This window comes from Ochotona curzoniae, unplaced genomic scaffold (assembly GCF_017591425.1).
Source record: "Ochotona curzoniae isolate NIBS_2020 unplaced genomic scaffold, NIBS_Ocur_1.0 scaffold_4937, whole genome shotgun sequence".
Lineage (NCBI taxonomy): Eukaryota > Metazoa > Chordata > Mammalia > Lagomorpha > Ochotonidae > Ochotona > Ochotona curzoniae.
Window position 1 is genome coordinate 1,442,367 of NW_024467126.1, and position 23,306 is coordinate 1,465,672.

General features: G+C 54.6%; 1 protein-coding gene across 1 annotated transcript; it reads left to right on the forward strand.

Annotated features, from left to right (window-relative positions):
- Window positions 1-583: 583 nt before the first annotated feature.
- On the forward strand, window positions 584-12,945 carry LOC121150117 (solute carrier family 22 member 20-like). Its single transcript, XM_040970796.1, has 10 exons — window positions 584-1,014; window positions 1,096-1,199; window positions 2,140-2,294; window positions 5,545-5,713; window positions 6,263-6,386; window positions 7,127-7,242; window positions 8,677-8,891; window positions 10,183-10,291; window positions 10,397-10,603; window positions 12,852-12,945. The coding sequence occupies exons 1-10, from the start codon at window positions 640-642 to the stop codon at window positions 12,943-12,945; spliced, it is 1,668 nt and encodes a 555-aa protein (XP_040826730.1). The 5' UTR covers window positions 584-639.
- Window positions 12,946-23,306: the final 10,361 nt, after the last annotated feature.

A 23,306-nucleotide genomic window follows, 5' to 3' on the forward strand; every position in this document is an offset into this window, starting at 1 on the left:
GTATGGAAGAGCAGCTCAAACTCCATTCTTCCCTCCCCAACCCATCCTTCTCTGGCGAGCGTTATTTGAGTGGAGGCTAGGGCGTCCCAGAGCTGGGATTCCCACAATCCCCAGTTCCCAAACTGAAGGCAGCAGGGTAGGGGTGGAAGGGCCCCGGGGGTCTCCAAAGCCTCCTCCGGGGGTACCCTGGCTGTTCATTCAGTGGGCAGGACTGGTGGCCATGACCACCAGTTCCCAGGGCACCTGACCTCAGGGTGCCATTTAGAGCCCAGCCACAGGGACTGTGTTCCAAGCCCAAGGCCAAGGTCAGGGTCCCTAAAGATGTCTCTGGGTGGCCTCCGGTAGTAAGCAAAGGTGGCAGCCTGGTGTCTCTGCCTGTTGGGGACAAGGAAGGTGACAGTACCACATCCCTGCGGGACCAGTGGGTCAGTTCCTCCAGGACTCGCTGCTGGGGTTGGCATAAGATGGAGGAGGCGATGCTGTGGGGCGGGCAGCCTCCTGGGAGGTGTAAGTGAATTCTGCAGGGCTGTGGGACCCAGGGCATGTGCCCTGCTCCTCCACCTCCTGGAGCCCAGCCCAGCCCAGCCCCTCTACTTAAGGCCCCTGGGGGCAGGCTGGGCTCAGATCAGGCCTGTGACCATGGCTTTCACAGACCTGCTGGATGCCCTGGGCGGTGTGGGCCGGTTCCAGCTGCTCTCCACCACCCTGCTGTTGCTGCCCTGCGGGCTGTTGGCCTGCCACAACTTCCTGCAGAACTTCACAGCCGCCATGCCGCCCCATCACTGCTGGGTACCTGCCAACCTCACCGAGGACACCGCCAACACTTCGGGTGCCTGGTTAAGGGCCATGGTACCTCTGGACCGGCGTGGGCTCCCCGAATCGTGCCGGCGCTTCACTGAGCCTCAGTGGGCCCTCCTGCACCCCAACGCCTCTAGCCTCGGGGCTGCCACAGAAAGCTGCAAGGACGGCTGGGTCTATGACCGCAGTGTCTTCCCGTCTACCATCGTGATGGAGGTCAGTGAGGGGCTGGACAGTGTGGGGGCTGCTGCCCGCAGGGTCCCCACCTCAAAGCTGAGAGTCCCTGTCTCCTCACAGTGGGACCTCGTGTGTGAGGCCCGCACGCTGCGGGACCTGGCTCAGTCCATCTACATGGCTGGGGTGCTGGTGGGTGCTGCCGTGTTTGGTGGCCTGGCAGACAGGTGAGCCTGGGGGGAGGGGCTTGGGGAGTCCCCCAGCCACCCACAGTCCTGGCCACAGCCCCCCACCATGTAGCCCCAAGCCTGCTTTAATCTTTGCATTGGAAGCTTCTCCGCAGTCCCTCCACCCCGTCCTCACCATCGTCCAGCCTACATCTGTCCGCATCAGAGGCCCCTTCCGCTGGATACCAAGCTCTTGGCCCTCTGATAAGCCCCTTCACTGTTCCTCTTTCTCCTCCCTTGCCTGTTCTTTTTTCTGTCCTTGCCACCCTCCTTACCCAGCCCAGATGAGCCCAGGGCATGTCCAGGTTCCAGTGCTGCCTGCATGTTTGGGACACATTGTGGGCACTCACTCCACCACGACCATCATCACACTCCTGTGAACCCACGTCCTATGCAGTGTCTTGCGTGTCGCTGGCCTTCAGCTCCAGCCCACCACCTCAACGTGCCCAGTGAACGTTTGCTTAACAGGCAGATCGCACACTGCTTGTTGGGGCTGTGTGTCCTTGCCCCAGACCTTCACTTGCAAGTGGGGCAGCACCCAGGCCGAAGCAGGCTCCTCTGCCAGGCTGGACCCCAACCCTTCTGTGATGCAGCCTTCCCTACAAGGCCAGTTCAAGAGTGGAGTTGACCTTGGATCCTGCCCCCATGACCAGGACAGGTTCACCCTGCTGTGAGTTCTGACACAAGGCCGCCAGCCAGAAGCAGGTGGAAGCAGCTTACCCCCTGCACACCAGCTCCTCCCCTCCCTTCTGCAGGGAACCTCCTCACTCCTGTGGCCTCCCCACTACCCGGTCCCTACACCCTGACTGGCCTCTGCCACCCATGTCTGTTCTGAGAGCAGTGCCCCCCACAGACCCCTACTTCCCACCCACGAGGCCCGGCCAGACTGCCACTCGGCCCCTCCTGGATGCCTAATATGCATGTTGTTTTGGGGACTTAGGCTGGGCCGCAAGGCGCCCCTGATCTGGTCCTACCTGCAGCTGGCGGTCTCGGGGGCTGCCACGGCCTACGTGAGCTCCTTCCGCGCCTACTGTGTCTTCCGCTTCCTGATGGGCATGACTTTCTCGGGCATCATCCTCAACTCGCTCTCGCTGGGTAAGGCCTGCATGTAGGTCCCCACCTGCTGGGCTCTTCTGTTTTCTTCTGCTGGGATTTCTGCGAGTAACCTCAGCTCACAACCTCCGACCTGGATGTTGGGCTCCAGAGAGCTGGCTCAGGGACGTGTGCGTGCCAGTGGTTACCATGACCACCAGGTCTCTGCTCGGTACTCCCCTGTAAGTGGAGAGGAGTCAGCTTACTCTGTAAATTAGCAGGGGTCTCCAAGACCCTCAGTCATGCTAGCCTTGGGGAGGGAAATGGGACCAGAACAAAGGGACTAATGAGACTACACACAGCCCCAAATCATGAGGGCTCCCCAAAGAGCAGGATTCTCCCGGGTGGTAAAGGTGCAGCCTCAGCTCCAAGGAGCAGGCACAAGCTCAGTTCTCATCGCAGTGGTCCCTGGTGGCCAGCAGGAAGCCCGCCTTGGACCCAGCCCTGACCCCTGCCTACATTTTGTTAGCTCTGTCATTTTCAGGAATCACTGCCACCCTCAGTCCAGCCAAGGACACAGCAGGTTTTGATTTTAGAGCTGAGACAGAGGAGCCAGGATGTACCTGCTGGGGGCACATGACCACCTCTGCCTCTCCCAGCTCCTGTGCACACATGGAGTTCCCAGCAGAGCCCTGGCCTACCCTCACCTCACTCTGCAAAGCAAGTGTCCAGGCACAGCTCAGGGCCAGGGCGTCAGGCCCCCCTCAGGCCACAATGATGGCCTGTACAACCCCACCCCCCATTGGAGAATGCTTGGGCCCTGAATGCCTCCTGTGACAGGTGCTCTACCTTGGGCCTGCTCAGCCTGCCCCCTCTATGGCTAATTGGTCTGGCGCCCTGAAGCTTCCTCTCACAGGTTTCCCCCTATGTTGGCGTCCATTTTTGTCCTCCCCTTGGTCACCGCACACACCTTTTTGCATCATGGTTTTTCTTATTGATGCTGCCCTGGCTTTGTTGTTGATCCAAGGCCTCCTATGACGTTATTCTAGGTACCAGAGATGCAGGCCCCTGCTGTGTAGAGCCTGGGTCCCAGAGCAGGATGGCACGCAGAGGGCACCATAGCTGAGCCAACTATGTAGTGCAGGGCTGTAATTTTAATCGCTTTCCTGAAAAGGAGTAATTTTGAGCCAAACTTGATGGAGCTGAGGAAGTAAGCCTGGCAGGTGTTTGAGGGTGGAACATTCCAGACAAAACACCCAGAGTGGAGGGTCATGTGCCCAGGGTCTAGAGCAGCAAGAGCAATGAAGGGCGTGCCTGTGGCCGGTGCTGAGGTTGGTGACAGATGAGGTCAGGGAGGGGATGCACCTTTATCTGGGGCCTCGTGGTCATTTTAAGGACTTGCTTTGGATGCTAAATGAGACGGGAGCCTCCGGAGAATTTTAGTTGGACAAGATCCCTGAGGCTGCTGGATGGGAATAAGGCAGAGTTGGGGAGGCCAAGGCACAGGCCATCACCACCATCCCGTGAGAGGAGGCTGAAGCTGGCCGCGGTGGTGACAGCAGCTGGGGCGAGCCCTGAGGCTGGCTCGGCCGAAGAGAGAGGCAGGAGAGCTTGCAAATGACTCAGGTGCATAGGCTCATGTTTGCGGAAGTGGGGTCCCAGTGCCCATGTTATATGGGTGCTTTGCGTGGGTGGTCACCTGGAATGAAGCCAGGCCCTTGTGATCAACGTTTAGGTCCGTGCGAGTTGTCAGAGTTCAGATGGAGTTGCTCGGGTCAATTCCTGGACAAATAAAGACACAAAGAACAGTAGGGAGGAGGGGTGGGCCTGCACCCCACATCTGACAACCGACTCAGGCCCTCGGGCCACCGACACCTGACCCAGGAAATCTCTTGGCAGGGACAGCTGCCCAACAGCCGCCTCCACAATCCTGGACCCTTGCCACCCTCACCAGGGACGAGGGTTTCAAATATCTTATACAACCCTTCTCATTTTTACCCTTAAAAACCCTAACCCTTGTCTTAATCTCTTGAATATGCTCAATTTACGACGGTATCGCATGCTGTGCCCTACTCCCAATTAATTTCCTTTAGAGTTTCTACTGTGCTTGTTATTGAGGTCGACAGTTTATTCCAAGTTTTGCTATTTCAAAAAAAAAAATTATGCTTTTTCTCTGCAAGAATGGGAACATACATCTCTTCACAGGACTGGCAAGAAACTACGCACTTTCCTTTGGGCTTATCGACCATTTTCCTGTTAATTTGTACGAATTCTTCCAGTGTTAGAAGAGTTGCAAATATTTTTTGCCTTTTTTTTTTTTTTTTTTTTGGCTGAGAGTGTCACTTTGCTTATGAGGTTTATTTTCCAGTGCAGATGTTTCTTATTTTTGTAAATTTGAATTTCCTGACTTTGTTTTTCCAATGATTGAATCTGAGTTTTGTTTGGGTTTTTAAGTCTTATTTTTTTTAAAGTCTTTTTTTAAAGATTTATTTATTTTTATTGGAAAGTCAGATTTACAAAGAGAAGGAGAGGACAGAGAGAAAGATCTTTTATGCACTAGTCAATTCCTCCAGTGGCTGCAATGGCCAAAGCTGAGCCGATCTGAAGCCAGGAGCCAGAAGCTTCTTCCGGGTCTCCCATGTGGGTACAGGGTCCCAAGGACTTCAACCATCCTCTGCTGCTTTCCCAGGCCACAAGTAGAATGGAAAAGGAGCATTTGGGATGCTGACACTGCAAGATAGAGGATTACTCTGTTGAGCAACTATACCAGTCCATAAGAGGTTTTATAATTTTTTTTTAATTCTTATCTTCAGATAAGATAAGGCAGAGTGACAGGGAGGGGAGCAGAAATCAGTCATTGGCTGAGTGGCTCATCAAATGCCCACAACAGCCAGGGCTGTGGTCAGGCCGTCCTGGATCTCCGGGCAGGTGTCCCTGCTGGGAGGTGGGGCCCATCACCTGCTGCCCACCGGGGTGTCCATGAGCAGGAAGTAGCCTGGACTTAGCCAGGCACTTTGATATGGGAGATGGGCATTGAAGGTGTGGCTTAACCCACTGTGCCCCACCACCCACTCCTGCATCTGGGGTTTGGACATTCTTGGAAAAGCCTTTCCCGCTTCCAGATTTGTTAACACAAGCAAACAAATGTATCACAATCTCTTCTAACTTTTCTGTGGCTTTAGTTCTTAGGCCCACATGGAATTTCCCCGGGGTGGGGGGCGGGCAGGAGTGAGGTACCCCAGTGGCAAGGAGCTATGGCCGGAGCAGCTTGGCCAGGGCAGGGGTCCGCTGAGCTCTGCTGTTCCTTCTGCAGTGGTGGAGTGGATGCCAGCGCGGGGCCGAACAGTGGCGGGCATCTTGCTGGGCTTCTCCTTCACCCTGGGGCAGCTTGTCCTGGCTGGAGTGGCCTACCTCATCCGGCCCTGGCGCTGGCTGCAGTTGGCTGTCTCAGCGCCCTTCCTGGTCTTTTTCTTCTATTCTTGGTATGTCTTCAGCCCATTGTGGCAGTGTGGCGGGGGTCAGGGGAGGTGCACCTTGCAGCCAAGCCCCTGCCTACCCGGCCCCGTGGGAGGTTGGGGATGGTGCCTTGGCACCTGCTGGCCTTGGTGGGGGATGCCAAGGGCTTCAGGTACCCATGGAGGCCTCTGAAGGTGCAGACAGCTCCAGGTAAAACCCTGCCAGGAGTGTGAGGCTCCGAGACATGCTGAGCCCTTCTACTTGTCTCTCATCCTCAAAGTGCTTCATAAGAGCGGGGACTTCAGTCCAACCCAGAGAGGTTCCATGTCTTACCCAAGGGGCTTGTTCACGTCCTGAGTCCCTTGTAATCTCTACCATAAGCTGCAAAGAAAGGGGCAAGTTGATATTTGCCACCAGCCCCGCCTTCCACCCTCAGGGCCAGGAGGATATTTCTGTTCAGAATCTGAATGAATGTGGGTGAAGGTGTGCAAGGATTTCAGGATTGGAGTGAACCACCTTCTCCCAACTCCATGCCCTCCATCCCTGGGTCCTCCTCTGCCTTCTCTGCCTCCCAGGTGGCTTCCAGAGTCGGGTCGTTGGCTCCTGCTGCACGGCAAGTCCCAGCAAGCTTTGCAGAACCTGCGCAAGGTGGCAGCGATGAATGGGAAAAAGGAGGAAGGCGAGAGGCTGACCCAGGAGGTGAGTGGATGGTCAGGAGGCAGCCTGGGAATAGGCTTGGGTCTTGCCAGCTGCCTCCATTTAGGCTAGGAATGAGCAGGTTCCTAGGAAGCTCTGGGCCAGCCAGGGGCTGGGACTAAACCAAGCAGGCTGAGTCCCCATGTGGGAAGGGGCTGTTAGCCTCCCAGAGGCTGTTTGAGCAGGGCTGAGTGGTTCATGCCTGGTTCATCAGACTGCGCATCCAAAAGGTGAGAAATAACCTCCCCCTCCACATTAGTACCTAATCAAGATATTAATGAAAGGATCAGAATGGATAAGTGTTGGCAAATCCATCACACACACACAGGCCATTTACTGTAAGATGGTTACTGGGACTCAAACTGGGCTATTCAATACAGGCTACTCAAGTCCCAGGCAGTGCCTTCATGACAGGCCCAATGCCTGCCCTGTTAAGCATGTTGATGGCCATGCACAATGATGCTAACAGCTTTGCATACGTCACCTCATTGAATGTCTCCTATTGGTCAATGAGGAAACTGATGTAAGTCCCCATCGGGGTGAGGTGAAGCGCCCCCCAGAAACACAGAGCACCCAGAGCAAGGGAGGGGATCATGCTGGAGCCTCAAAGCCCTGGCAGTTGCCCGCTGAGAGCCATCAGCAGCTGGACGAAGAGGAGCCTGCAGCCAGCCCCGGCTGCTCCCCGAGCAGGGATGCAGGGCTTCTGTGCTTTGGCTGTCCCTGACCAGAAGTTCCCTGCCCAGGTGGTGAACTCCTACATCCAGAGTGAGTTTGCGAGCGTCCGCACCTCCAGCTCCATCCTGGACCTCTTCCGAACTCCAGCCATCCGCAGGGTCACATGCTGCCTCGTGGGGGTCTGGTAGGTGGTGGGATCATGGCCGCATCTTGGATCTAAGGGGCTCTTCTAAAATGCTCACATGCCACTAGCAGGTGCGCCCTGTGAACTGCCTCACCCTACACCCTGCTCTGGCACCGGCCCTCCGCTGGGTGCTGAGGCTTGAAGATTCACAGTGTCACCCAGGCTGACGTGGGAAGGGCTGTTGGGAACCCCAAGCCTGCACCTCATCCCATCCTGTGCTCATTCCCATCCAGGGAATTCTGGGCAGTGTCCCGGGCTGGAACACCACTTGTAGGGCTGGTATTGTGGTATAGACGAGGCTGCCACTTGCAACGCTGACATACTGGTATTAGTTCCAAGTCCCGGCTGCTCCAGTCCCGCTCCCTGCTAATGCACTTGGGAAAGCAGTGGAAGGTGACCACGTGTTTGGGCCCCTGCCACCTGTGTGGGAGATTCAGGTGAAGCCCTTAGTTCAGTCCTAGTTATTGCAGAAATCTGGGGAGTGAACCAGCAGATGCAAGATCTCTCTGTCTCTCCCTCTCTCTCCTTATAACTCTTTTAAGTAACAAATTTAAAACAACAACAACAACAAAAAGACTGTTAGATCCAGAGGGGACAGGCAGGTAAGAATATTTTCCATTTTCCCCAACAGTTCTGAGAGGGACAACTGCTGAGGACTTCCTGTAGGAGATAGCATATGGGTTCAATTTATTTTTCAATGAAAAAATTAATTTTAGAGAGAAAGGGCGGGCAAGGCACATGCACAGAGAGAAAGCTGCCATCTGCTTGTCCACTCCCCAGGTGTCCACAACAGGCCAGGCTGAAGCCTGGAGGCAGGAACTCCACACAGGTCCCCCAGGTGGGCGGCAGGGACCCAAGTCCTCGAGCCGTCGCTGTTTCTGAGGGTGGCTCCGCCTTAGCTGGAAGCTGCAGTCAGGCATCAAACCCAGGTTCTCCACCGTGGGATGAGGGGGTGTCAGCTGGCAATCAGAACCAGCAGGCTACACGCCTGGCCCAGTTGCAGAATATTTTGAGCCACAGAATTGCAAAAGGGAAAGAAAGTGTTAAAAACGGAACATGTGATCCAATCCTCCCACCTACGCCACTCTCACCTCCCTGGCATTCCCAGCTGATCTTGCTCCATCCCTCTGGGAAGACTCCAGGCTGGAGCACAAGGCTGATCATCCCTGCCACCCCGAGGTGGGCAAGGCCTCATCTGCTGCCTTCCTAGATGCATTAGCAAGGAACAGAAGCAGAAGCCAAGACTCAAATCAGAATCCTTTTGGACGCTGGCGCTGCAGGTGACAAACACTAAGCCACAGTGCCAGCCCCAAATCGGAGGACTTTTAACTCCCAGAGAAGAGGTCTCCCTGTCTTCCATCCGTGTGGCTCCCATCCTGCGCCCAGGTCAGCGAACCATGGGGTCAAACAAGACCATTTTGCCACCTCTCCCAGGTTCTCCAACTCCGTGGCATACTACGGCCTGGCCATGGACCTGCACAAGTTTGGGCTCAGCATCCACCTGGTACAGGCTCTGTTTGGGGTCATTGACATCCCAGCCATGCTGGTGGCCACTGCCACCATGATCTACGTGGGTCGCCGGGTCACAGTGGCCTCCTTCCTCATTATGGCCGGGCTCATGGTGATCGCCAACATGTTTGTGCCCGAAGGTGAGTCGGCTGCGTCCGCCCTGGCCACCACCACCAGCCAAGACCCCCAAGATGCAGGGTGATAGAGGACTGGGAGCCTTGGGCACAATGGGCACTTTTCTGGGTCTGGAAAGGGAGTGTCATCCCATCAGGAGAATTAATGAAGCGTTCACTTTGGTGGCACCTGGAGCCATTGTGATAGCAGACAGGGAGGGGGTGGAAGGGGCAGTGGAGAAACTCCACCAAGGACCTGGGTCTGTTGGGCCCAACGCACAGGCCACAGGCCGTCAGCAGACACTCAGCAAATACGTGTGTCTCCCCTGAAGTCAGGGCAGGCAGCATGGGCAAGGATTATGATGTCAGGATCAGGCTGGCCCTGAAACAGTGGCTTGTCAGCTTGGGTGAGGTTCCCCGGTGTCCAGGCCCGTGCAGTGGGACTCTCTAGGAACTGGGGTCCCGCCCCAAGCAGCCAGGGCTGAGCTCCGTGATCCTGAGCGTGGGTGCCCACGTGAGACCCCAGCCTTGCCAGTCAAAAGGGAACCCAGCTTTATCACCGCGGCCTGGGTAGACTGCCCAACTTTTGTGCACTCCAATTTTGCACCTGTAAGATGCACAGATGGTATTGGTATTCTGATGCTTTTTAAAAATGCATTATTTCTAGATTCTGTATTGAGGTCATTTCATATATATGATATATATAATTGTATCGTTGGGGCTGCAAGGCATGTGTGTGGACACATGTGTATCGTCCTTCTGTGACACTCAGTAACTCATACTTCCAGTAGCCTGTTGCCCTTGGCATTCTACTACCAGATTTGAACCAACCTGGAGTTTCTCAACTCTGGCTACACTTTCGAATTCCTGGGAGACCTTTAGAAAAATACCTGGACTTGAGTCCAGTCCCAGGAGGCCTTGCCAGCCTGGGTCTGCTTGGGTGGGTGTGTTTTGTAAAATCTCTCCACCTGATCCCCTGGCTTCCTTGACCACTGTGGGACGTTCACTGGGTGTCTTGCTAGCCAGGTGCATGGGCAGCAGAATGCGTGCACCTGCCAGTTACAGAGGTAACTACAGACAGGTAATGAACCCTCTGGCGAGGCCCCCCACCACAGTCCCCTGACCACCCTGGGGAGCCTCATCTGACATATACAGATGGCAAGACTCAGAGGAGGTTAGCAGCTGAGGTCAAGGTCGCCCAGCAAAAGCCCACATGCCCCTAAGCTTCACACTGTCTCCTGTCCCGCCCTCACCCCTCCTGAGACACCTGGACCCCTCAGCCCTCTGCCGCCCCCAGCTCTGCCTCTCTCTGCCCTAGCCATGCAGACCCTGCGCACCACCCAGGCGGCCCTCGGCAAAGGCTGCCTGGCTAGCGCCTTCATCTGCGTGTACTTGTTCACGGGCGAGCTGTACCCCACGGAGATCAGGTGCGCCTACACAGTGGGGAGTGTCTTACCCAGCCCTCTGACCTCCCTGCTGGTCCTCCGGTCCCTGGCCATGGCCCCTCTGACGTGCCCTTGTGCCTCCCACAGGCAGATGGGCATGGGCTTCTCTTCGGTCAGCGCCCGCCTCGGGGGCCTAGCCGCACCCCTGGTCACCACACTCGGGGAGGTCAGTGCCTTCCTGCCACCCGTGAGCTTCGGGGCCACCTCGATCCTGGCCGGGCTCACGGTGCTCTGCTTCCTGACCGAGACCCGCAACATGCCGCTGCTGGAGACAATCGAGGCGATGGAGAGGAGGTGGGAATCCCGAGCCCAGCAGCGGGGGCGAGTGGGGGGAGACGACGCAGCAATGGAGAGGAGGTGGGGATCCCGAGCCCAGCAGCGGGGGCGAGTGGGGGAGACGATGCAGCAAGGGGACACTGGGTGGCAAATGAAGCCTGGCAACAAACACTGATGGAGCAGGGTTTCCCTTGGTTCTGAGCTGGCGCTGATGCATAGCAGAAGGTGAGGCAGCCAACGGCCCCCTTCCCGCAGCCAGCGAAGGAAAGGAGTTGCGAGTTTGTGAGCCAAATCCAACTTTCCATATGAGTAACCCTAGAAGACCTTCCTGGCCTTACAGATGAGCCCAGGGCCCGCGAGTCCTGGACACTGCTCCTAAAATAAATGCAGGACAGGGTGTGGCTCTGACACTTTAGTCAGCAACGGGGGGCTCCGTGGAGATCCTTCCATTTTGGGAAACTAGAATGGACACAGAAGGACCCACGTGAACCAATGCCCAAACGGAATGCCAGCTGTAGGTGGTGGCTTTCCCTGCTACGCATGCCATGGGACCAGTCCCTGGAATTCTGATTTTAGATCATGTGACTTTCTTTGATGCTGATGCCAAGAGCAATTAATCATAAAATTATTGTATGTTGTTTAATTGAATATGAACCAATTTAAATTGGGGTAAGATTTATTTTTATGTATTTGAAAGGTAGAACTGCAGCAAAAGAGTGAAGGAGAGAAGGAGAAACAGAGAGAACTTCCACCTGCTGGTTCACTCCCCAAATGACTGCAGCACCAGGGCCGGGCCAGGCTGAAGCCAGCAGCCTGGAACTGCCCCCAGGTCTCCTGCATGAGTGCCGCAGCCACCTTCTGCTGCTTTCCCCAGGAACACTAACAGGGAGCTGGATTGGAAGTGGAGCAACCAGCACTTCATTGGTGCTCACTGGCATTGCAGGTGGCAGTTTAACCAGCCAGGCCACCACACCGGCCATTAGGACAGATGGTTGGCATAGCAGTAGATACTCCTTGGGATGTTTATATCCCCCAAAGGGGTTCCTGGGTTCAAATCCCAGCTCTCCATTCCAGCTCCCTGCTAACACCCTGGCAGGCTTGAATCAAGCTCCTGGCCTTGCTTTTGGTCTAGTCCAGCCCAGGGGAGTGAACTGGTGAATAGGAAATTTCCATCTGTCTCCATCTTTCTGCCTTTCAAATAAAAATAAATGAATGAGAAAGAAAAAAGCTGAAAACTTTGTCAGTCTCCTTAGCATTAGTAACTCTCAGCCTTCTGGAGTCTGAGTGGTAAAGATTTTTCATTTTTTTCTTTTTTAACTTAAAAAAAAAAAAAGATGTAGGAGTCAGCATCGGGACAAGGTGGCTTAAGCCATGTGGCCCTGGCATCCCATAGGGAGTGCCTGCCCACGTAGGAGACCCAGAAGAAGCTCCTGGCTCCTGGCTTCGGATTGGCTCAGCTCTGGCTGTTTGGCCCTTTGAGGAGTGAACCAGTAGGTGGAAGATCTGTGTGTTCTTGTCATTAGAATCAGATCAACTTTTTAAAAAATGTTCAAACATTGAGGATGTCCCCCAAAACAGAATTAACTAAAAGCAGAAAAGAGGCATGGGCACGACACACAAAGGGTCAAGCCAGGAAGATGACGGGACGGAGACAAAAGGATGGCAGGCAGAATTCCATGTGCCCATGTGACGGGACACTGGGAATCAGAGAGCTGACAAAGAAATGACCACAATGGAGCCAGGCCTAAGGACAGAAAACCTGTCAGGCACTCGGGGTGCCCCGGGATGGTACAGTCCCAAAGTCCAGGGTAGCCCACGCTCTGGAAGAACAGTCCAGGGCCTCCACCCAGGTACCCCTCGCCTGGGGAAGAGGGCACTGGTGGTGCCTAGGCCCTGGAGTCTCTGCTGGTGCCCCTGCAGACCAGTGTGCCCAAGGCCAGCCCTGTCGCTGGCGGGGCACCTGGGCTGCGTGTGAGGCTTCCGCAGCCTCATCTTGCTTGGTCTTCCTAACCTGTAGTTTCTCCAAGGCCCTGGGCAGCCAGGCCAGTCTCTGCTGCCTCCTCCCGGGAGCCCTCAGTGGGGTGGAGTAGAGAGTGGAGGTGCAGTGGGAAGGCTGATGCGAGAGCCCCCTCTGGGTGCCCTGGGGGAGCCCCAGGAACTGTCTCTCTTGGGACACGGTGGGGCACAGGCGACTCACCTGAGGCACCGCCACATGAAGCACGCACACCTGTCACCATCCTTCCTGCTCATCTTCCTGTTCCAACAGAGGCCGAGCAGGCCGTCGTGGGACAGCCACAGGAGGGAAGACTGAGGACGTCTCTCAGCCGCTGGAAGCTTCGCCCCTCAAACATGCCATCTAAACTCCCAGGTGCCTGGTACCCTCTGCGGTTCCTCAGCCGGGCCTCTCACCTGCTCCTCCAACACCCCAGGGCGAGGTCAGCCAAAGAACGTGGTGGCCTTTGCCTGAGAGCCACCCACCCTCAGAGCAGCCCCAGCCAGCGACAGCCCATGTGCCTCACAAACAGCTCAACCCCACATCCGGGAGCCCCAACAACAAAAGGGCTGTGGAGGCAGCCATTGGCTCCTGCACTTCAGACGCTGGCCAAGATGGACCCATGTGCCATAGCTGAGCCCCTGAGCTGGATGCCAGCTTGCTGCTCATGCAAGGCAGGGAGGCAGCAGTGGTGGCCCAGCTGATGGGGCTCCTGCTACCTGTACGGGAGACCCAGATGCAGTTACCTGGTCCTGGCTCCAGCCCTGGCCCAGCTCCAGTCATGGAGGGCACTTGAGGAGGGACCAGAAGATGGGAGCTCTCTGTCCCTCTCAAATAATAATAGTAGTAGTAGTAATAATAATAATAATTGATATTGTTTCAAAATACTGTTTTCTTTTCCATCTCTGAATCTGCCCCTAAAACACCTTGCTCATTCTTGTTGCACTGGACACAATGCAATGGAATTGTCTCTGGATGGCTCCTTGTGTCCACCCAGCTCCCTGCTTGTGGCCTGGGAAGGCAGTTGAGGATGGCCCGAAGCCTTGGGACCCTGTACCTGTGTGGGAGACCTGGAAGAGGCAAGGTCCCAAGAATTTGGGCCATCCTCAACTGTTTTTCCAGGCCACAAGCAGGGAGTTGGATGGGAAGCAGGGCCTCCAGGGTTAGAATTGGCACCCATATGGGATCCTGGCATGTTCAAGGCAAGGACTTTAGTTGCTAGGCCAACACACCAGGCCCATAAAATAACTCTTGAAAAAATTTATAAAGAAAGTTCTGGAGCCCATTTCATCTGACAGTAAATGCTGGCACAGTAGGTCAAGCTGCTGCCTGTAATACTCTCAGCCCTTATCAAAGTGTGATCGTGTCCCAGCTGCTCTATTTCCTATCCAACTCCCTGTTACCGCACCTGGCACCTGGGAGGGCCCAGGCGACTGGGTCTCTGTACCTACCTGGGAGACCCGGAGGACGCATCAGGTTCCCCATCCTTGCCATCGCAGCCGTTTGGAGGAGTAAACCAGCAGATGGTGGGTCTCTAAGGCCTTTCCAATGAATACATCTGAAAGAAACAGGAAGAGTAAGGACTTGCTTCTGCCCCGTGGGGGGAAAGTGGCCCCGTGGGAATGGCAGTTCCCTGTGAGGGACGTCCCCTTGCCCACAGTGCTTGGCCTTGGGTGGAGACCTCTGTCTGGCACCCTTGTTCCAGGCAGTGCCACTTGGCAGAAATGGGCTCTGGCCCTGCTCCCCAGAGACCGCCCCTGCTGCGCATGCTGCCCCTCCGACCTTGGCGGCATCCCCACCCCACTGGTCCACATCGCGTGTGCCTGCAACCCTGACCTTCACACAATTCCAATCCTGGCCCACTGGGTGGCCTTGGCCACTTCTTGTCTAATTCCTTCCATCTGTGGTTGTTGGAGGATCAGTCCTCAGGCCCCCTACTGCCCAAACAGAAGCATGACACTGGGCAGCAGTGGGAATTCCAGTGCTGGCAGGAGCCCTGGCTACTAGCCGCATGGCCAAGGTCAGTCTTCCCACAGGCCAGGCTCCCAGGCAGAGCTCTCCCCAACCCAGCTTAGCTGTACCAAATCCTCGGTCCTTCTCTCGGATTTCACTTCCCTTGTTGAACTTGTGGGGATCATCCCTTAACAGCTGACTCTACCAGCTTTCTTCTTGTTCAATTTTTATTTGTGGGGCTGGCATCATGGCATAGTAGCTTAAGCCTCTGCCTGCAGTGCTGGAATCCCAACTGGGCACCAGTTTGAGTCCTGGCTGCTCCACTTCTGATCCAGCCTCCCTGCTTATGGCCTGGGAAAGAAGCAAAGGATGGTTCAAGTGCTTGGGACTCTGCACCCACGTAGGAAATCTGAAAGAAGCTCCTGGCTCCTGATTGGCCAGCTTCAGCCACTATTGCCACTTGGGGAGTGAACCAACAGCAGCTGGAACTTGAACCAGCGCCCACATGGGCTGACAGAGCTGTAGGCAGATTAACCTACTATGTCACTGCACCGCCCCCACAAATATTTTTCTTGAATGAAAGTCCTAGATAGAAGAATAAGAATCTACAGAAGGGAGGGCCCGGCGCGCTGGTGCAGTGGTTAAGGTCCTCGCCTTGCACGCCCGGGATCCCATATGGGCGCCGGTTCTATCCTGGAAGCCCCACTTCCCTTCCAGCTCCCTGCCTGTGGCCTGGGAAAGCAGTCGAGGATGGAGCAGAGATTTGGGACCCTGCACCTGCATGGGAGACCCAGAAGAGGCTCCTGGCTTCAGATCAGCATAGCATCGGCCGTTGCACTCACTTGGGGAGTGAATCATCGGATGGAAGATCTTCCTCTCTGTCTCTCCTCTCTGTATATCCGCCTTTCCAATAAAAAAATAATAAAAATAAATCTTTAAAAAAAAAAAAAGAATCTACAGAAGGGAACTTGGGAAATAATCCCCAGGAGGACTTGCAGCTGGTAAATCCACGGCCTGTCACCAGGATCCTGTTTACGGGCGCCAGTTCACATCCAGGCTGCCTCAGTCCCGATGCAGCTCCCTGCTAATGGCTTGGAAAAAGCAGAGGAAGATGGCCCAAGCGTTGGGCTCTTGCTACCTGTGTGGGACCTGGCTCCCGGCAAACAGCTTCAAGCCTCTTTACCCTAGATCTGAATGCTTTGGCTAGCTTCATTTTCTTTCCTTTTTAATTTAAAAAAAGTGATTTATTTATTTATATTGAAAAAGCAGATTTACAGAGAAAAGAACAGAGAGGAAGAACTTTCATTTGCTGGTTCACTCCCCAGATGGCTGCCACAGTGGGAGCTGAACTGATGTGAAGCCAGGAGCCAGGAGGCTCCTCTGGGTCTCCCATGTACATGTAGGATCCTATGACTTTGGGCCATCCTCTGCTGCTTTCTCAGGCCACAAGCAGGGAAGTGGAGCAGCCAGGACATGAACCAGTGCCCACTTGGGATCCTGGTGCTTGCAAAGGGAAGATTAGCACCACACCGCCTTTTTAATTTTTAAAGATGTTATTTATATATTTGAAAGGCAGAGTTATACAGAAAGAGAACGATCCTCGACCCTCTGGTTCACTCTCCAGATGGCTCCCATGGCTGGGGATGTGCAAAGCTGCAAGTTAGCAGCCTGAGACCCCAAGCTCCGGGTCATCTGCTGCTGCCCTCCCAGGAGCATTAGCAGGGAGCTGGACTGGAAGTGGGGCAGCAGGATGCACGCCGGCCCCAGCGTTCCCTCCCCAGAAGCTGCTAGGACAACAGCCGTCCGGGGAGCTGCTTCTGGGTTTGCTGGGCCTTGGGGTTGTGGGGGCGCAGTTCCGGTACACCAGTGACTGCCTGGGCCTGGGTGGCCCCACGGGAAGTTGCTGATAATGGCACATGGAGAACGAACCGCTGCTTCATAACGCACGTGGTGGGGCTTGCTATGAACACAGTGCCCAAGAGACACCTTGGGACACCTTCCCCAGGGTATGGTCGTGAACCCAACTTCCTCCACAGAGCTCTTACTCCTAGAACCCAAAGCTTCTTTGCAAATCCACCTCTTACTAAAAGTAGCCACTGGCCCTGATCACAAGACATGAGGTCATTTTATCACCTCAATTGATAATGTTTTCATGCTCGCACTTGTCTTAAGGCTGTTTCCAGGAACCCTGGGTCCTGAGCAAGAAGGAACTATAAGATAGCAGCAGCACAGTGGTGTAGCAAACTAAACCTCTGTGGTGTTGGCTTCCAACAAGGGCAGAGGTTCAAGTCCTGGCTGCTCCACTTCCCGATCCAGCTTCCTTGATTATGGTCTTGGGACCATGCAACCATGGGAGACGCAGAAGAAGTTCCTGGCTCCTGGCTTCTTATTGTCTCAGCTGAAACGTCAGCAATAGCTGCCCAGTTCCTTGCTCTGCACTTGACAAATAAATACATGCTTTCTTCCTCCGCCATAACGTCCCAGCCGTCCTGTGGGACAGACTGTGGAGGCAGGTAGCGGGAGTCCAGGAAAAGCAGGGCTAAAAGAGGGGGACAGCTGGACAGCAGGATGAAGTGCCCAGTGCAGCACACACCTCCACTCCCCAGCGCCCAATATCCCATACCAGATAAATCTCAGGATGAGGTGGGGAGGGGGGAGGAACTGGAAGAGATGAGCTGTGTCATGAACCCACCTCTGCATGGATTCCTCCGTTTCTGGTCCCCAGCTGCCAGACTGCCGGAGCGAGTGGAGGCACCTCACCTGGAGCTTCCTTCGAGGTGCTCTGCTGGCTGGCTGAGGCCCTTGTGCACACCGAAGATGAGGAACACGAACGTGATGCCTCGGTTCTTGAAGTTGGACCCGGCACGGCTCCCACCTCGGCACCTCAAGATGTTTGTGGAGGGTGGCAGGTGTTCATGTGCTGCCCAGGGACACGTCCACGCCAACACTGCAGGGGAGGCACAGGGAGGGCAAGGGAGGGTGGGGAAGGGAGAGACTGCAGGAAGTGATCACAGGATGCTGGACATCCAGTCACAGCCCGGCTGCAGGGAGGGTAGTGCCCTCGGCCTGCTCTGGTCTTACCTCTCAGCCCGTCCAGAGGGCACCAACCCCATGCATCGTGGGCCACCTGCAACCTGATCAGTGCAGAAACTGGCTCAAAAGGACAGAACATTGCATGATCTCATCGGTCTTGTCTGTCTGTCAGTGCTTTTGTCTGCCGAGCACGGACACGTCATTCTATACTCTCCAACACGGGGGCGATGGCCAATCCCATCTCCCTGGATGCCTTTAGGTAGGACGTGTGGCTGCCCACCACCTCTTCCTGCTTGTTAAGTCAAGTGTCTTTGGCTGGTTAGGCTCTGGATGGGATCGCCCAGCTCTGTAGCACTTCCCCATGCAGTGCCGCGTCTACAGTCACTGTGGTCCAATGTCAGCTAAAAGATGAAAAAGAAGGATTCCGTCTTAAGCTGCTGTTGGTACTAATAACCAGGATTTGAGGCAGGTGCAGTGGCTCCTGTTCTGCTGAGAGCTGGTGGGATGCACTGGAAAGTCACGAGGCGGGCATCACATCCCCTCATAGACCTATGGTAGGGAGGAGTGGGGCTGGAGCTGCAGCTGCACCAGGCCTGGCAGGATCTGGAGGAACTCCAGAATGGAGGGAGGAGGCAGCTAGGGGCTGGGGAGCACAGCAGGTGCTTCCAGGCCAACTTCCTCCCACTTGCTCCCTGTCTACCCGGGATGCTGTCATGGCAGGGTGTGGTGTCACATCCGATTCCAGTGAGGTCTCAGACATCCGGTCTCACCCTGCCCAGAGCCCCAGAGAAACTTCCAGAAACACTCAACCATGTCTAGGATGGGTTCCTCCTCAGACCCTCCTCAGGGTCTTGCACAACCTGGCCCTGGAGCCAGGGTCCCCATGTGTTCCAAGGTATGTGTATGACAAGGACCTCTAGGAGCTGACCCTGCATCTCCTGCCCCTCCTGTCTACATCCAAAATAGACCCTGAAGCCGGAAGCAGTTCATGGTCTCTACAAATTCAACAGGTCAGCCCTTGGCCTTGGCCTGGCCCTGCCTCCCTTGTGGGCCCATGTTCCACCCCTCATCTTGACCCAGACTGACTCAGAGAGGCTGGGCTGTCATTTCTGGTCACCACAGACTTCTAATGATGCCCCGAACCTGTGAGAGATGACTGATTTATGGAGCTTGAGTAAAAGTTGGCGACTGACAGACTTCGACTCCAGGAACATGTCCCGAAGGTTCCATTTCGGTTCAGCCTCTGAAGGATTACTCATCTGAGGCACCGAGATGCTTCACTTCCCCTCTGGCAGCACAGGTGTAACTGGATCCGTGTGGGGACCAGTGCCAGGGTCCCCACAGAACCTGCTAGAAGACCGAGACGAGGGGTTGTGGCAGACCTAGAGCGTTAGCGTGGAGTGGCCTCGGGCCACAGCAAGGCCGCACCATGCAGTTCCTGGAGCTGCTCCTCATCCTTGGGGTCACAGGAGTGTCCACATCCTCCTCCTGGACTTGTCGCTTGCACACCTGTTCTCCTGCTGTGGCTTCCTCCTGGCCATGGGTGGGGTTAGCCAAAGACACACCCTGGGGGCCGGCTTACAGAGTGCTGGAATCCTGAAGGCTGACAACCTCCAAACTACAACCAGCATTGTTAGGAAAGGCTGTGCCAGAGCGGCAGAGGGGGGACGGGTTGTGGCATCACAGCTTAACCCACTGGCACCTGCAAAGCTGTCATTCCAGCAAGCACTGTTCAACTCCCAGCTGCTCCTCTTCCGTTCTTCTGAGGTGTCCTTGCTAACATGCGCAGGAAAGCACCAGAAGACACTGCAGTCCGTGGGTTCCTGCCTCCATGTGGGAAACCTGGGTGGAGTTCCTGACGCCCGGCTTTGGCCTGGCACAGCCCCGGGGACTGTGGTCACTGGGGGAATGAACCAGCCCATGGAAGATCTCTTTCTCTCCATCTTTTTCTATTTTCTTTCTGTGGGTGGTTGGGACCCAAGTACTTGAGCCATCATTTGCTGCCTCCTGGGGCTCACATTAGTACAATGCTGGGCCAGAAGCAGAGTAGCTGGGACTCAAATCTGCGCTCTGGAATGGATGCTATGCTGCCAGCGGCAGCTTAGCCCACTGTACCACAACATCCTCGTCCACTGCCCCTTACCCTGCCACACTTTGGAGCACTTCCTCTCGCTTAGCCGCTGCTGGGCCATGATTCAGGTTGGGATGGTGTTTTTTTTAAATAAAGATTTATTTTTATTATTTTTTTATTGGAAAGGCGGATATACAGAGAGGAGAGACAGAGAGGAAGATCTTCCGTCCGATGATCCACTCCCCAAGCGCAACGGTCGATGCTATGCCGGTCCGAAGCCAGGAGCCTCTTCCGGGTCTCCCACACGGGTGCAGGGTCCCAAAGCTTTGGGCCGTCCTCGACTGCTTTCCTGGGCCACAGGCAGGGAGCTGGAAGGGAAGCGGGGCTGCCGGGATAGAACTGGCGCCCATATGGGATCCCGGGCGTGCAAGGGCCCGGGATGGTGCTTTAAAGGTGCTGAACGATGCAGTGTCAGGAGTCTCACCTCTAATCTGTTCCATCAGAGGCACCAGCTGCACATGGCTACTGAAATCACTTTTTAAAAGATTTTTAAGGGCCCGGCGCGGTGGCGCAAGTGGTTAAAGGTCCTCGCCTTGCACGCCCGGGATCCCATATGGGCGCCGGTTCTAATCCCGGCAGCCCTGCTTCCCTTCCAGCTCCCTGCCTGTGGCCCGGGAAAGCAGTCGAGGACGGCCCAAAGCTTTGGGAACCTGCACCCGCGTGGGAGACCCGGAAGAGGCTCCTGGCTTCGGATCGGCATAGTATCGGCCCGTTGCGCTCACTTGGGGAGTGAATCATCGGACGGAAGATCTTCCTCTCTGTCTCTCCTCTCTGTATATCCGCCTTTCCAATGAAAAAATAATAAAAATAAATCTTTAAAAAAAAAAAAAAGATTTTTAAAATTTTTCATTGGAAAAACAGTTTTACAGAAAGAAGGAGAGACAAATAAAAAGATCTTCAGATAGGCTCAGCTCCAGTCATTGTGGCCACTTGGGGGAGTGAACCAATGGGTGGAAGATCTTCCTTTCTGTCTCTCCTTTTCACTGTATATCTGACTTTTCAATAATAATAAAAAAAAAATCTGTTTTTTAAAAAATGAACGGAGCTGGATGGGAAGTGGAGCAGCTGGGACATGAAGTGGCGCCCATAGGGGATTCAGCGCTTGCAAGTTGAGGACTTAGCCATTGAGCTATTGCTCTGGGCTCTGGGTACTGAAAAGAATTAATTGTAATTCAACAGTAGTGAAAATTTGGTTTCTCCAGCCATGTCCTAAGTGCTCAGTAGTCACATGTGGCTAAGTGGACCCATATGGACAACACGGGCCTACAACATTCCATTATTGTCTTATGAGATTCCTCCACTCACCCAGCTGTATGGGGAACTGGGTCCCTAGTTAGGGCTCCCCGCCAAAGAGGAACCCTGGGGCAGAAAGAGGGGATCCTCCCCTGTCGGGAGGAGCTTTATAGTTTTAATTTCTAACGAGTAAGGAATAGAACTAGATTTCCAGGAGCCAGCAGCTTCTTTCAGGTCCCCCTGCAGGTGCAGGGGCTCAAGCATGCGGGCCATCCTCTGCTGCTTTCCCAGGCCACAAACAGGGAGCTGGATGGGAGCCCAGACACAGACCAGTGCCCACACGAGATGCCAGCGTCCGGTAGTTGCTCTACTGGTTCTGACACAATAGTGGTCCCTCCTTGTACTTTTCCGTGTAACATTTAAATATCCCTTTGTGTTCTAAAGTTACCTTGTGTTTCAGTCATTTTAAAAATTTGTTTAATTTATTTGAAAGGCAGGCCCTGCCCTGTGTTGGTTCTTTCCCAAAAAAGCCAGAGTCAGTCCAGGAATTCAATCCAAGTTTCCCAAGTGGGGTTGGTTCCAGAACCGGGATTCGAACCTGGGCATGTTGGTGTGGGATGTGGGTGCCCCCAGCGACATCTTACCTGTTGTGCCAAATGCCCATTCCACTTCTTACTTGTTATATAGTAACACTACAAAACACGTCACCCAACTTCCCGGTAAGTGGTTGGCGATGAGCAGCGCAATGCCCTGAGCAACTCCAGCTTTAATTTTAAACCAACAGAGCTGAACGTGAACTTCCTTGTAGCTCCAGGCAGCCACCTGCACGCGTTCAGGGTAGTCACGTTCCTTAAAAAATAAATAAATAAAAAGTAGGGTCGGCAGCATAGCAGATTGAGGGTGTCCCCTATGGGTGCCTGTTCTAGTCTCAGCTGTTCCACTTTCAATCAAGCTCCCTGCTAATACACCTGGGAAAATAGCTAAAGATGGCCTTGTACCCACGTGGGAGACCCCAAGGAAGCTCCTGGATCTGGGCTGGCTCTTACAGCCACCAGGAGAGTGAACCAGGAAGATCTCTTCCTGTAATTCTTTCAAACAATTTTTAAAAAGGGCTGGGGGAGAGGGGCTAGCATGATGGCTCAACTGGCTAATCCTTTACCTGTAAGTGCCAAGAACCCGTATGGGCACTGGTTCATGTCCAGGCCGCTCCACTTCCAATCCAGCTCTCTGGATGGAACAAATTAGCAGGGAGCTGGACCTGAATTGGGGCAGCTGGGACCCACATGGGATGCCTGCACTGCACATGGTAGCTCTATTTGCAGTGCCACAACTCTGGCCCCATATTTGACTTTGACATAGCACATGGTGAGTGCAGCAGGCGACAGGAAGGCCACCCGGGGCAGGTAGGAAATAAAGAGCAGAGACATTGCATTTACAGCAGTCCGGTCCCTGGGACCCGTCAGCATCTCCTTCAACAGGTGTGAGCCAGTTAATGGTCCACAGTTTTGCTTTCAAAAATCACACTTTCGGGCCCGGCGTGGTGGCCTTGTGGTTAAAGTTCTCTCCTTGAACACGCCAGGATCCCACATGGGCCCCACTTCCCCTACAGCTCCCTGCTTGTGGCCTGGGAAAGCATTTCAGCACGGCCCAAAGCCTTGGGACCCTGCACCTGCATGGGAGACCTGGAAGAGGTTCCTGGCTCCTGGCTTCAGATTGGCACAGCACAGGCCATTGTGGCTGCTTGGGGAGTGAATCATCAGATGGAAGATCTTTCTCTGCCTCTCCTCCTCTCTGTATATCTGACTTTCCAATAAAAATAAAATAAATCTTAAAAAAAGAAAAAGAATTACTAGTTTGTTAAGCCTAGCAGAACACAATACCACAGACTCCCAACACTTCCTTAAAAAAAAAATATCAGGGCCCGGCGCGGTGGCGCAAGTGGTTAAAGTCCTCGCCTTGCACGCCCAGGATCCCATATGGGCGCCGGTTCTAATCCCGGCGGCCCCGCTTCCCTTCCAGCTCCCTGCCTGTGGCCTGGGAAAGCAGTCGAGGACGGCCCAAAGCTTTGGGAACCTGCACCTGCGTGGGAGACCCACAAGAGGCTCCTGGCTTCGGATCGGCATAGTATCGGCCCGTTGCGCTCACTTGGGGAGTGAATAATCGGATGGAAGATCTTCCTCTCTGTCTCTCCTCTCTGTATATCCGCCTTTCCAATGAAAAAAATAATAAAAATAAATCTTTTTAAAAAAAAATCGATGATCCAGAAAGCCTTGGTTCATCTAACAATCTTGTGAGGAATTCCAGAGTGAAGGACAGTTTGAACAATTCTGGAGAAAAAGCAAAATCCCACTGCTATTCAACATAGTCCTAGAGGTACT

What these genes read in the sequence shown, in the direction of transcription:
- LOC121150117 (XM_040970796.1), top strand. Translation starts at nt 640, where the DNA reads ATGGCTTTCACAGACCTGCTGGATGCCCTGGGCGGTGTGGGCCGGTTC. An exon ending in GTCTTTTTCTTCTATTCTTG is followed by an intron (nt 5,714 to 6,262) that starts GTATGTCTTCAG and finishes TCTGCCTCCCAG; the next exon opens with GTGGCTTCCAGAGTCGGGTC. An exon ending in TGCTGCCTCGTGGGGGTCTG is followed by an intron (nt 7,243 to 8,676) that starts GTAGGTGGTGGG and finishes CACCTCTCCCAG; the next exon opens with GTTCTCCAACTCCGTGGCAT.